This window comes from Triturus cristatus, chromosome 8 (assembly GCF_964204655.1).
Source record: "Triturus cristatus chromosome 8, aTriCri1.1, whole genome shotgun sequence".
Lineage (NCBI taxonomy): Eukaryota > Metazoa > Chordata > Amphibia > Caudata > Salamandridae > Triturus > Triturus cristatus.
In genome coordinates, this window is record NC_140591.1 from 393,670,428 (window position 1) to 393,685,807 (window position 15,380).

The following is a 15,380-nucleotide window of genomic DNA, read 5'->3' on the forward strand; positions in this document are numbered from 1 at the left end:
AGACTTCATAAGAAGTACACTCGCTCCGGAAGGGTCAGTAGCCAAAGCTACAGAGTTCGTTCTAAGCCTTCCTTCTAAGAATCGATCCCTTCCCTCTAATGGCTCTCTGCTAACTCATCCCTCAGGGCACTGTCCCTAAAACAAAAGGCACAATTGATAGAACACGCCCCTGAAACACCTCCTCTGGCCATGCACCTCTCGTAGGTAATTTTCCACCAAATCTTGTACTCGGTCCAGCAACGGTTGATATGTCCTTGGGTCTCAGGCTTCTTCAGCGACAAAGAATATCGGCTCCCAATTATCGGCATTCCTAGATACTTTGTAGCAGGTCTTCTCCATACCTAAACTCCTAAAACAAATGGCGTTAGTCTAACTAACGAGGACGGTGTCCTTGCACCTGCAACAGAAGCATGAGAACAGAACAACCTTGCACGCACATACATTTCGCTGACTGCCTCCAAATGAGAGCTTTACCAGGGAAAATGCATTTCAGGCCTACACAAACCAGCTAACATAAGAAAACTAATAGGCCTTTCATTGCAAAACGTGAACATTCATTTAGGCCTTTACGCTTTGGGAATTACACGCATTAATAAATGTTGCATCTGCAAGCGCCACATTTCATCACATTTAAAGCACAATTAATCATTTCTTCATGTGCAGACCTTAATATGGTGCACGTTAAAATCTAATGCATTACATTACTTGTGAACTACCTTGTTAAGCATTTGCAATGAACATCGAGAATTACATAATTCCATCTAAATGCAATTTTACTTCTCTCTAATGGCACGACTCATTCTAACACTTCATTTTCCATCGATTATTACAACACAAATTACTAACTAATATTAACACACACAAGATTATATGCGGGTAGGGACTATTTATAAATATAATGTACCCCTACAATTTTCAAAATATCACAACGCTCTATTACTTCTGTGCAGCATGTAAAACACCATCAGAGAGAGAGAGGGTGAGAGTGTGTGTGTGTCTGTGTGTCCCCTCACAGTATTAATAAACCCAGACAAACAAAGGTTTTTGTGAGGACCAGCATGGTATGGGCCTTGGTCCCTGTAGTGCGTTTAGGTAATTTCAAACCTTATCAAAAAACTAAAAGCACGGTTTTATTTCCCTGAATCCTCTGTATTATTTACCACAGTATCAAGGTCCACGTGGAGTTACAATATGACTGTTTTGCCTCTTGGTTATTCTAGCGGCCGAAGGCTTGTTTACTTCAGTGTAATCCAAAACCTTAAGTGCCTCATTTATGAGTTTTTGCCGTAGGGCAGCGCCACAGTCCTTCCTGCAGCACTGCCCTGCGGCAAAAGAAAAGGGCAGGAAAGCGCTACATCTATCAGATGCGGCGCATTCCTGTCCTTTTCTTCTGCGCTGGTGCACAGTGGGCTGCCGTGCACCAATGCAGACACCTTTGCAAGAGAGCCTGCATTCCGGGGATGATTGTTTTCGTGCCGGAAGGGAAACCTTCCTGCACAAAAATAATCACAAAATCACAAAAGGTGCTTTCCTCTATGTGTACTGCAGAATTAAACGCACATAGAAAATGGAAAATGAGGAGAAATAAAGATATTTCGCCTCGTTGGGGAGGTGTACGTTTTTGGCGCTGCCTCAGATTTACGATCTCTCGTAAATCTTGGGCAGTGTCAAAAATACATGGATGTTGCTGGGAACGCCCCCAGCAACACCCAGCGCACTACGCTTTAACGCAGAAAACTGCGTTAAAGGGAACGATATTTACAAGGCAGCATTAAGCCCCAAAAAATTGCTTGGTGCTGCCTGGTAAATATGGAGCAGGCTCCTGCCCCACCGGAGCGTCACAAAAAGTGACGCACCAGCTGCGCAAATGTATTGTGGCAGCGTAGTAACACATTTCTCTGTTGATAAGCTCCTCAAAAATGGTATAGTCCAAGGGTAGAGTCCACCTCTTGCAATAGGAAGGCAGGTGAAGGTTTTTTGGGGGGAGGAAGTGTTTATACACAGGTGGAGATGATGTGGAAAATCTCTTTTGCCTTTGTTAGTAGCCATTAATCACATAACTTTTTTTTTGCTTACATCTTTCATACCTATTTCCTGCAAACGGCATATTTACATTTCCAATTTGAAGGCACCATTTTAAACATCATTGTCGAGTCTCTCGTCTATCACGGAATTTACTTTGCAATAGGAGGACACACATTTTCTGAATTCTTATTGGCAGACGTTGAGTGACAGTATTTGAAAGGTGGTGATATGTAATTTCAACTCACAGGATAAAACAGTCTATTATCCTCCCATTATGCGGGTGCAATTAGTAGAGGTGGGCTACTCCAGCTCTCTGAAAATGTAGCTCAATATGTCCTTCATTCTAGTGCTCAGTGTTTCCTTGAAGGTCAAGCCATTCACCCTAATTCAGAACAACAATGGTGTAATAAAAAAATATTCTTACACGTGGCCTATCTGTTCATATGGAAGATATGATTCTTTCAAGTAAAGCTTTGATTGCATTGTGTAAACACTGGTGGTTAAACTTTTCCAAAATAGTGTGTTATTTGCTACATTATCTCTGCAAGTGAAAATACATAGCATATAAGATGTAATATGCTATTTATTATCATTTCTGTGTGTGGGGGTTGGCCTTGATCCATGGGATGAGAAGCGTTGAGTGGGTCATGATGCTCCTTCTCTCCTCCCTCAACTAAAGTCATAAATCATTATTTTCTCACCTCAGTTATGTTCTGCTTTGTTGGTAACATCTTTGCACTGCAGTAATAAATGTCTCAATCTGTGTATATTAGTACACATTGTTCCAAATCAGTTGTAGTGGTGTAAGGCCACACGTATTTTCACCAATATGTCATAAATATGTTTCTGTATTATGTGATCTGCTATTTATTTTTTCTGTCTAATACTGAAAAGAATATCCATAGACATCATTAACCCCTTCGCCGCGGCAGGAATTCCGCCGCGGCGCTGGGGGGGGGGGGGGGTTTGGGAGCAGCGCGGTGGCGCTGTGCTCGTGACGGAACCGCTCCGTCACGAGCCACAGTTGAGCTGTGCTCATGACGGAGTGGTTCCATCACGTCTCCGCCCACTGCGCTAATCGCCCGCACAGGCGGGGAATTAGAGCCGCGTGGGCGGAGCAGCATGACGGAACCACTCCGTCATGAGCACAGCGCAACCGTGGCTCATGACGGAGTGGTTCCATCATGAGCAGGGAAGGGGTAATTGTTTGCACTTGGATGTTCCGAAATCCTGTTGGCAAACTAATTAGGTTCCTTGTTGCGCATGTGTTCAGGATTGATATTTCCAGCCTAGGAAGACATAAATAAATCAAATGAATGAGTGCATGTTCTGTTTTTCAGCCACCGCCCTGAGTTCGATGATCATGTGTGTTGACCATCCTGGGCTCACCTTTACCCTCAGCCTGGTGCGCAGTGAGCCGACCTACAACCAGCCCATACAGCAGTGGAGCTTTGTTTCCGACTTTGCGGTAAACTAAGACCTCAGTGTTTTCTTACATGAGCGGTGGTCCTGAATTCTCAAAAAGTATTAAGGACATTCGTGTATGTTTGTTTGCAAGTTCAATGTATCTGTGGGGAAAAAAGAGGGTCTGTCACTTGTCAATTACCATACATATAGCAGCCAAACATCAAGGGCGTAAGGGCAGAATAAGCATCATTTACAATGAAGACCCAGAAATTCACAGAATACGAATGTATATTCATAAATTGATTTACTCACAGATTGTGTAAAAAGCACTGGTGGGTAAATCTGCTCCCATGGGTGGATCCTGCATGTTAAAGGGAATGAATGCCACGAAAATTTGGTAATCGCCCACAAACTCATACATTTTTGTTCATTTACAGACCTTTCTAGGACACAATCACATGTTGGATATTTTAAGAGGTGCAAACCTGTCAAGGGCAGGTGTAAATCCCTGTCCAGAGTGGAAATAGGCCACAACCATCCTCAGAATTAGTGGGAGTGCATGGAAAGGGGGAAATAGTTGCATTTGAGTGTACACCATTACTAAACATTGTCCCTCGTGTCTTTGTTCACCATTAAAATGTGACTATCTCGGTTTTCCACAAGCACTCTTGGAATTTTAAGGATAATTGTAATGATGGTACATTTTCTTCAAATGTAGATGTAAAACGACGGTGCTAGATTTATACTTAGTTCGCATCGGGGTCTAAGGTGGTCTGTGGGCCGTGGCATACTGATATTTTCCAACACAGAGTGCCCATGCCCGAAAAATATGTCTGACTTTTATCATCAGCTTTGATCCCCTCAGTGGCTGCTCCGCTTCCGCGCGCCACAGTGTTGTTAACAGGATCAGCTGTCGCGCGCGTGACGAGATGACCTTTCAACTCCGAGCGCCCGCAGCAAGGCTGTTTCCCTGTACAGTCCGAAAATACTAGATGTTGACGTTATGTGATAGTCGGGGGCATGTGGACTGTAATGGAGGTGGACAGGTTCCCGTGGTCTCAATTATTCAGCCGATGAAAGGTGTTAAAATGGCCCTCTGAAGAGGGCCTCTAAGCGCCCTCCTCACCGAGTGTGTCAGCCTCCGCTACTTGTTCACATCCTATGTTTACACATACCGGGAAATGGGCCGTGAAACCGAAGCTTCCTGACTATTTTTTTAGAAAGCTGCAAAGTTCGCAGGTTCTGATTTTTCTTGTTATCGTTAAAAGATAAGGTTTTCATTGAATATTATTTTAAAACCAGCAGCATGGCGTGATATGTGAACAAAATGTGTCTTTGTAATGATCATTTCCTCTTGCTTTCCATGTCACAAGTGCAGAACTATAAAATAAAGTATTTGTGTCGCAAGCTATTAGGTAGCTCAGTGGGTACGTGTGCGTGGTGTGTGTAACCAAATTTGAGATCTCATTGTAAACTCGGGCCTTTATTGTTGCATAGTTAACACAGTGCATATTCTGCAACAACAAGGGAACCCAGGAGAAGTCGACCAGGGACCTTGGGAGACCTTGGGAGACAATTGTTTTCAACAACAGTGGTCCCCAGAAAGGGAATATAGACTCAATCGTAGCTATGTTTAGTGGACTTGTCCAGCCGGACAGAGGTCTGGTATTTACTTGTAAGTTTAGGATATAATCATACAAAACAATACATAAAATGGGACACAATCCTGTGTCCTACTTAGCCAGTAGAGTAGATAAACAAGGGAAAAAACGAACAACTGTTAACAATAGTTAACAGTGCGTAGCATTTTGCTGAGCAACACCAGATGTTTACTGTGCTGTGCAATGTCAGCCATACTGTAGCAGGCCCAGTGCCTAATTTGTACACTAAGGAGTGCAGGTGCCCAAAACTCACCTCAGAAGCCCGCGGCAGGTGCTATTATATATCAGCGCACCAAATGCCAAGGTTGTGTTGTCTTCAGTGCACCTCGGGCCTCTATAATCCATGACTAGACACTCCCTGCCTCTTTAGCTGACTCCTGCAGGTTTCTACTTTCTCCATGTGTGATGGCTTCCTCCTTCTTTTCTCTTTGTGTCTTTTTCCCTCTCTTGTTCTCAGAAAGGTCTGATGAGGTAAAATAAGTGCCAGTCCCCAAAAACGAGTGCCCCCACCAGCAACCATCGGTGGGGGCACTCGTCAGGTTAAGCACTGAGCAGGCCCAATAGAAAAAACATGCAACATTATTAATATTAAAGCTTTATACATCTTCCAAACATGCTCTATGGAGCTCCTTGGTGTCTTTGAAATCTTAGAACAGAAATGCATTTTAAATCTATCTGTCATCACTTTTACCATAACATAGCATGCATTTGTCAAGCGCAGGTTCGCCCATGTCTCGGATCTCTTGGCTCTGAAATAACAGATGTTTATTGTTACCCAATCAGTGATACTTGTTTTATTGACTTCAGAAGGATGAAAGGCTGAGTGGACGCACAGGAATTCTAATCTGTGACCATGAGGTCACACAGATCCCTGGAGTGGATGCATTTGTCCACTGAGCCACCGACCCACATTTTTGTTCACTAGTTGATGATGATGCAGCTCTGTCACAAGCATTCATAGAGCACGGGGCAAAACATATTCCAAGGTCTAACTAACTCAGGAATGTTTATCAACCTTGCAAGAATGGAAAGCTGAGTGGATCTTCCAGGATTTAAATCTGTGCTTTACAAGTTGGAAATAGACACCTATAACAGACACACTAAGGGGCCGATTCCGTTCCTGTATTTTTTTTTCCCATCCGACTCGTATCGGTAAATTTCTCCATACAAATCATACAAGTCCCGTCCGACCCGCGAAGTACGATTCGTATGGGAAAAATAAAACTTTTCCCGATCCGATTTGTACAAATCGGATCGGGAAAAGTTGTACGAGATGGACCGGACACTTTTCCATACAAATTGTAAAAATGCATTCCGACCGTACTAGTACGATCCGGACCGACTTTCCGATTTACGATTTGTATGGAAAACGTCCCGTACACGGGGAATGCCATTACCTGCTACGAAGCGGACTTTGTACGACTCGTATCTGTTATGAATACCAGGAGGTTCCGCAGGAGCGTCAGGAATCTGGAGAGAATACCACAGCCTTCCCCCGTGGCCTTCCGACTCTATCAGACTCTAGAGTAACGGATGGCACACCCAGGGAAAACAGGGAAACAAAACAAGGGAAGGCGGGAATACTTCAGGAAGGATAAGGGTTCCACGTCTGGGACAGGTGAGGCTGAAGACAGCATTCTACTGCTAATTCCGTACGGATAAGACAGCATCCTACTGCTGGTTCCAGGCGAACAGTAAATACATAGGACAGCGTCAAAGAAGAGAATCCCCCACTATGCTACGGTAGAACAGAGTTCGTATATGGTTTATATCTGCTGCAGATTTTGTACCGTAGCTCTGTTGAGGAGATTCAATATTACCAAGTGGTTCACGCAAGTCTTCCCAAGTATTCTCCAAATTGTAGCAGCACAGTGGAGAAACCCCCACAAGGCCCAGCAAGAAACACTCTTATGGGACCCCGCACGCAGCGAGGAAGGGATCAGACCAACAAGAGTAGGTAGGGTAGGACACGGTCAAAGAAAGTAAAAACAAAGGAAATAAAACAAAAGGGGATTGGGAGCGAGGCTAAGATGCAAATGCCTCCTTTCTTTTTGATGCAGAGCGTAGGGTCTGAGCTCTCCTCGGCTGGGTGATGGCGCCGAGATCCCGGGTGAAACACCCGGTGGACGGAGTTGCGAAAAAACTCCGAAATCGATATCCCTGCGAACTTCCCGATGGAGGGGGAAGGTTGCTGGAGTGGATATCAGCGACGATCGGGACTTAAAAGTCCTGCGGGGATATAGGCCAGCGTTTACAGAACGCTAGCGAAACAGACTCGTCCTCCTGCGAAGAGAACGCACAGAGGAATCCGGAAGCAATGGAATCGGAAGTCAGGTTCAGCAATACGGACGGAAATGGGGCCAAGAGCTAGAACGCAAAGCGCGTTCGTGAGCGTTTACGCTCCTTTTATACTCTCGCTATCGCTAGGCAGGGCTCCGGGGCATGACAGTATCCCGGGAAAAGTTGTTCCTGGGGTGCAAGTCGTACAGGGGTACGAGTCGTACAGGCATACACCCCGTGCGTTGTTTATGTACAGTGCGTACCCACTTGTGGTGACCCACTTGTGGGACACCCCCGCGCCGCACGGCCACCTGCTGCTGCGTGTGCCCCTTGCTTCCTTGTGCCTCGCTGCTGCCTCGTTCCGGACTGCCGCCGCTGCGGTTGTTTTGACCTTTGTTTAACGCGAATTTGTGCCTGATTGTCTTTAACCCGTTTTTCCCTTGTTTTGACCAATCTTTGTGCCTGTTTCGCTGTATTCCGTTTCCCCGTGTTTTGCCTCCTTCCCTGGTTGCCCGCCGCCCTCCGCCCTCCCTTCCCGCCAAACGCCGCTTTTTCCCGCCCTTTCTTGTATTCTGTACCCTCCCCGCTCCCGCCTCCCAGCTGCTCCGCCCACCCGCGCACTTGGCCTCAAAAGGCGACCGTGCGACGCAGGTGAGTGTGACCCACTTGTGGGACACCCCCGCGCCGCACGGCCACCTGCTGCTGCGTGTGCCCCTTGCTTCCTTGTGCCTCGCTGCTGCCTCGTTCCGGACTGCCGCCGCTGCGGTTGTTTTGACCTTTGTTTAACGCGAATTTGTGCCTGATTGTCTTTAACCCGTTTTTCCCTTGTTTTGACCAATCTTTGTGCCTGTTTCGCTGTATTCCGTTTCCCCGTGTTTTGCCTCCTTCCCTGGTTGCCCGCCGCCCTCCGCCCTCCCTTCCCGCCAAACGCCGCTTTTCCCCGCCCTTTCTTGTATTCTGTACCCTCCCCGCTCCCGCCTCCCAGCTGCTCCGCCCACCCGCGCACTTCGCCTCAAATGGCGACCGTGCGAACGCGCAGCGGTCACGCGCAGCGGGCGCGCCGATTGTGCGCCGAAGGCGCGCCAAAGGTAAGCCCGTCTGCGCCCGTCCGCGACCGGATCGCGACCAGCGCCAGGACCCCTGGCCCACGAGGACCCCGACCGACCCGCCTGACGTACTCCGCCGCCACCCTCACCGCACTCAACACCGGCCGACTCCCTGATTGCCACCAAGCCACTCCAAAACGCACCCACGGACCCTTCAGCTGCCACGCCTGCAAGTTCTCCAGCATCCGGACCAGCCCCGTACCAGCACCCGCCAAGTCGAATACCAGCAGCACCCACCTCAAGTGCATCCTGCTCAACACCCGCTCCGTCCACAGACACGCCATCGAACTCTGGAACCTCCTAGACGCCACAGCCCCTGACGTTGCCTTCCTCACGGAGACCTGGATGAACGCCTCTTCAGCTCCCGACATCGCCATCGCTATCCCAGAGGGCTACAAGATCGTCCGGAGGGACCGAAACGCCAACCAGATGGGAGGAGGCATCGCCATCATCCACAGGAACACCATCCGTCTCACGACCAGCACCGACAACACCCTGACCACCGCCGAACACCTGCATTTCCAGATCCACACCGACCCGAAGACCACCCTCAGAGGCACCCTGATCTACCGACCCCCTGGACCACGCACGCAATTCAGCGAGGACATCGCCGACTTCGTCAGCCCGCATGCCCTCCCCTCCGCTGACTACATCCTCCTGGGAGACCTCAACTTCCATCTGGAGAACAACAACGACCACAACACCAGCGCCCTGCTCGACAACCTCGCCAACCTGGGACTCAAGCAACTGGTGTCCACCCCCACCCACCTCGCCGGACACACACTCGACGCCGTCTTCTCATCCAGCACAGACATCGACTTCAGCCACGCCACAGAGCTTCATTGGACGGACCACAGCTGCGTCCACTTCACCTTCAAGAGAACGACGACCCACCAACACCAGCAACACACCGCCCGCAGAAGCTGGAACAAGATCACAGCAGACCAGCTCGCAACCTCCCTGAGCCAACACCCTCCGGCCAGCTCAGCGAACCCCAGCCAGGCCGCCGATAACATCACGAAGTGGATCAGCAACTGCGCGGACGAGCTCGCCCCGCTGAGGACCCCGCCCAACAGACCCGGCAGCAAGAAGGCCCCATGGTTCACCGACGAACTCAAGAGCTCCAAGAAGAACTGCCGAGCCCTCGAGAAAGTCTGGAAAAGGGACCCAACACCGGACAACAGGACCTCCTACAAACTGGCCACCCGGAAACACCACCAGCTGATCCGCGCCGCCAAAAGAACAGCATTCAAGGACCGGCTGGACAACAACGCACACAACAGCAAGGAACTCTTCAACATCGTGAAAGAGCTCTCCAACCCCAACGCAGGAAACAACGACATCACCCCATCACAAGACCTCTGCAACTCCCTCGCCTCATACTTCCACAACAAGATCACGGACATACACAGCAGTTTCAACAACCAACCAACGCACACCACGGCCGACCAGCCACCCCCCCCCACCACCACCCTCCACGCCTGGACCCCGATCAGCACAGAAGACACCATCCGCACGATGAACTCCATCCACTCCGGATCACCAACCGACCCCTGCCCTCACCACGTCTTCAACAAGGCCGACGCTGTCATCGCACCCCACCTGAGAGACATCATCAACACATCCTTCGACACCGCCATCTTCCCTGAAAGCTGGAAACACGCCGAACTCAGCGCTCTACTCAAGAAACCAACAGCGGACCCCACCGACCTCAAGAACTACCGCCCCATCTCGCTTCTCCCGTTTCCAGCCAAAGTCATCGAGAAGACCGTCAACAAGCAGATGGCCGCCTTCCTCGAGACGAACGGATCCCTCGACCCCTCACAGTCCGGCTTCCGAGCCAAACACAGCACCGAGACCGCCCTCATCGCCGCCACAGATGACATCCGAGCCCTGATGGACAACGGAGAAACAGCGGCCCTCATCCTCCTAGACCTCTCCGCGGCATTCGACACGGTCTGCCACCGCACCCTAATACGGCGCCTCAGCAACATCGGAATCCAGGACAAGGCGCTGGAATGGATCATCTCCTTCCTCAACGGAAGAACACAGCGAGTCCGCCTACCACCGTACAAGTCAGAGGCCTCCGAAGTCATCTGCGGCGTCCCCCAAGGATCATCCCTGAGCCCCACCCTCTTCAACGTCTACATGAGCCCCCTCGCGGCCATCGTACGCAAACACCACCTCAGCATCATCTCCTACGCCGACGACACACAGCTGATCCTCTCCCTGACCAACGACCCCGCCGCCGCCAGAGCCAACCTGCACGAAGGGATGAAAGAGGTAGCCGAGTGGATGACGACCAGCCGCCTGAAACTGAACTCGGACAAGACGGAAGTCCTCATCCTGGGCCCTTCACCCTCCGCCTGGGACGACTCCTGGTGGCCCCCCGCCCTGGGCACCGCACCCAAACCAACTGACCATGCACGAAACCTGGGCTTCATCCTGGACTCCTCCCTCTCCATGACCAGACAAGTCAACAGCGTCTCCTCGGCGTGCTTCAACATCCTACGCATGCTACGGAAGATCTTCTGGTGGATCCCCACAGAGACCAGGAAGACCGTCACCCAGGCCCTCGTCACCAGCCGACTGGACTACGGCAACGCCCTCTACGCCGGGACCACCGCCAAGCTCCAGAAGAGACTCCAGCGGATCCAAAACGCCTCAGCCAGACTCATCCTCGACATCCCACGATCCAGCCACATCTCCGGACATCTGAGAGGCCTTCACTGGCTCCCCGTCAACAAGAGAATCACATTCCGCCTCCTCACCCACGCACACAAAGCCCTACACGACCAAGGCCCGAGCTACCTCAACAGCCGAGTCAACTTCTACGCTCCCAAACGCCACCTCCGATCAGCTAACCACGCCCTCGCCGCTGTCCCCCGCATCCGAAGAGCGACTACAGGAGGAAGATCCTTCTCCTACCTGGCCGCCAAGACCTGGAACTCCCTCCCGTCCGACCTGCGCCTGACCCAAGACCACCTCTCCTTCAGGAAGAAGCTGAAGACCTGGCTGTTCGAGCAGTAGCGGCACCACCCCTCCCCAGCGCCTTGAGACCCTACGGGTATGTAGCGCGCTCTATAAGTGTCACTGATTGATTGATTGATTGCGTAACCCAACATCATGTATGTACGGTGCGTACCCCCAACATTGTTTACCCCAACATCGCGTACCCCAACATCATGTATGTACGGTGCATACATACGCGATGTTGGGGTACGTCATATTGGGGTACGCGATGTTGGGGGTACGCACAGTACATACGCGATGTTGGGGTACGCGATGTTGGGGGTATGCACAGTACATACGCGATGTTGGGGTACGCGATGTTGGGGTACGCGATGTTGGGGGTATGCACAGTACATACGCGATGTTGGGGTATGCACCGTACATACACAACACACGGGGGTGTATGCCTGTACGACTCGTACCCCTGGTGACTCTGCTTTTACAGCTGTTTTTGGCTCCTGTAAGAAAAGAGCCGTACGGAGTGCCGTAGGGACGATTCGTACTTGCTGGGCTGGAAACCGCTGCTTAAATACATAAAGACGTCGCGTGCAAGCTGTTCCGGATCAGAATCGTTGGTTTATTTTAGCTGTATGGTCTTTTGTACGATTTGTATGGAAAGAAGCTTTCTGTACGAATCGTACTTCCTAGGTTGTAAGAAAAGTTTACCGGGTACGAGTTGTACGGGAAAAACGCTCCATACAACGATTTGTACAGCCTTTTTCCAGGATTGGAATCGGCCCCCTAGGTCTTTACCCTTTATCAATTTTACACACAAATATTTTGAGTCCAGAGAAACCCGTGCAACACTAGAAAGAAGTCACCAGCCTCATGTTTTCCCCGAAACTCATACTAAAAATAGATATTTAGACAGACTTTTTGGTTAGCCCTCTTCAGCCATTAGTCGGTTCCTGTTTCATTCACATTTTGCTATGCCAATAAAGTGAGGTAGTGCGCCAGTCCATTTTAGCTTGTAGGCTAATTTCTGCAGAATTTTGTCATGGGTCATTTTTTATTTACCCTTTTTGAAAAAGTATGCATGCCACTGTTAGACATTTGGAATTGTAATTGCTGTATTACTTTTACACTTTTAGGGGCTTATTTACAAGCCCCTTGCACCGCTGGTGTGTCACTTTTAATATGGGGAAAAAGTGACGTAATGGCAGCGCAAGGAGCTTGTAAATAAGCCCCTCATTGTCTAATGCAAATGTTTACAATTAAGAAAAAGAAAGAAAAATCGCAATCTTGCCAAGGCCACCCCTTATAGCTATTCCAATGCTGGTTTTAATTTATTTGTGGCATCGAACGTCACAATTAGACCTTGGTATCTTCTTTTTGCAACAAACCATTAATTATCTTCTCATATTTTGCCAACTAAGTGCCGGGTCTTCCCTAGCCAGGCCCCTAACGGCGCATCTTGTGTGACAGTTCTGAGTGGCTGTCACCCCCACATACTTACCTATGGGGGAAACCAATCTTGAACCTTATATTCTGGGTAACTAGTCGCCAGATCACTCTGGTTTGAATCCCTGAATCTTCCGCCTTTCGTCATTCAACCCCAAAAATCAGTTCTAAATTTGAGCCAGTGGTTTACGGTGCTCGGTGCAGGCACTCAATTGTTAACACCGCACTTATGACAGTCTGCCACATAGTGGCGCTGCTCATCTAATTTAGAGAGGAGCAAAACAATGCTTGTTTATGACTACAGCATACATACAGCAAAAACCAAAGGAAATGATGGACGGAGTGTTGAACATTGCAAGCACTCACCCCCAGTCAACTCATCTGGGTTTAATCCATCACCGTTTTTTAGCCCACTCTGCCACCCCAGTTCAGACATGGCCATATGGAAATCAGTCTGACTCTGTGCCTCATGGGAACAGTCCAGCCCGAACTGCCAAGCCATGTCTTCCCTGGACCGGAAACAAGCTTCCTAGGACCGGTTTCTGGCATTTCAGCCGTATTCAGCCAGGCTTGCTTGAATCCAGTGGCAAAGTGAGCAAAGGACTCACGTCTGAGCATACCCTGCCAACTTATGGCGAACAAAGCAAAAACCAAAGGAAATGATGGATGGACTGTTGAACATTCCAAGCACTCACCCCCAGTCAACTGATCTGGGTTTAATCCATCACCGTTCTTTAGCCCACTCTGCCACCCCAGTTCAGACATGGCCATATGCAAATCAGTCTGACCCTGTGCCTCATGGGAACAGTCCAGCCCGAACTGCCAAGCCATGTCTTCCCTGGACCGGAAACAAGCTTCCTAGGACCGGTTTCTGGCATTTCAGCCGTCTTCAGCCAGGCCTGCTTGAATCCAGTGGCAAGGTAAGCAAGGGACTCACGTCTGAGCATACCCTGCCAACTTATGGCAAACAAAGCAAAACCCAAAGGAAATGATGGACGGAGTGTTGAACATTGCAAGCACTCACCCCCAGTCAACTGATCTGGGTTTAATCCATCACCGTTCTTTAGCCCACTCTGCCACCCCAGTTCAGACATGGCCATATGCAAATCAGTCTTACCCTGTGCCTCATGGGAACAGTCCAGCCCGAACTGCCAAGCCATGTCTTCCCTGGACCGGAAACAAGCTACCTAGGACCGGTTTCTGGCATTTGAGCCGTCTTCAGCCAGTCTTGCTTGAATCCAGTGGCAAAGTGAGCAAGGGACTCACGTCTGAGCATACCCTGCCAACTTATGGCGAACAAAGCAAACACCAAAGGAAATGATGGACGGAGTGTTGAACATTGCAAGCAATCACCCCCAATCAACTGATCTGGGTTTAATCCATCACCGTTCTTTAGCCCACTCTGCCACCCCAGTTCAGACATGGCCATATGCAAATCAGTCTGACCCTGTGCCTCATGGGAACAGTCCAGCCCGAACTGCCAAGCCATGTCTTCCCTGGACCGGAAACAAGCTTCCTAGGACCGGTTTCTGGCCTTTCAGCCGTCTTCAGCCAGGCTTGCTTGAATCCAGTGGCAAAGTGAGCAAGGGACTCACTTCTGAGCATACCCTGCCAACTTATGGCGAACAAAGCAAAAACCAAAGGAAATGATGGACGGAGTGTTGAACATTGAAAGCACTCACCCCTATGTAGTGTCCTGAGAAATGAGGCACTAGGACCCCGAGGAGGGCAGAGGGCAGGAGAGGTCACCGGACACCAGTTCCGGTCAAGGGGTGAGGGGCAGGATATACACAGGAAGCGGGGGACGAGGCAGGACGTGCAGCATGCTGGCTGCAGATACATATGCATGCAATAAATAATAGAAACTGACCTGGCTGCGTGGTGGTGATTGCTGAGACGCGACGCGACAACTGGCGACGAGGCGGGATCGAAATCCACGCGTCGCGGCGACTGTCGGAGCCCACCCGGTCGCGGAACAAAATTCGGAGCCAGGAGCCCACCCTGGTCCGAAGCGCCAGCAGAAGAAAACATCGTTGCGGGAGCCCACCCCGGCGCTGCTAACAGAAGTAAGAGCAGCGCGATAGTGAAACTGAAGGAAAGATTAAGATCCCTCCCGTGCGTGAGCTTCAACGAACTCTCGCGAGAGGAGGCGGCCATCTTAAAGTCAGGCGAATTGAGCCAATCAGCGCCCAAGATAGACGGCGGCCATTTTAAAAGGTCAGGCAAAGTCCCGAACAGCGCGAAATCGCGCGAGAGTGCGGCGGCCATCTTGGAGTCAGGCAATTTGGGCCAATAGGAGCACAGGAAGGCCGGGAGGCCATTTTAGAGTCAGGCAAAAAAGGAAAATAGACGAAAAAGGTCCAAATAAGGAGAAAACGACAAGAAAAAGGTGCCAAAGAAAGGAAATAGCACCAGAGGAACAAGAAGGAAGGAGAAAGAAGGCAAGAAGTACATAAATAAAACAAAGAAAGGAAGAATATGGGTGACG

General features: G+C 49.9%; 1 protein-coding gene across 1 annotated transcript in view; it reads left to right on the forward strand.

The window, feature by feature from the left end:
• FREM2 (FRAS1 related extracellular matrix 2) overlaps positions 1-15,380 on the forward strand; it is a 583,269-nt gene that overhangs the window by 527,578 nt on the left and 40,311 nt on the right. The window contains exon 19 of the mRNA XM_085621760.1: positions 3,366-3,493. Within this exon, the coding sequence (XP_085477886.1) occupies positions 3,366-3,493 (128 nt within the window). The remainder of the gene's footprint in view (positions 1-3,365; positions 3,494-15,380) is intronic.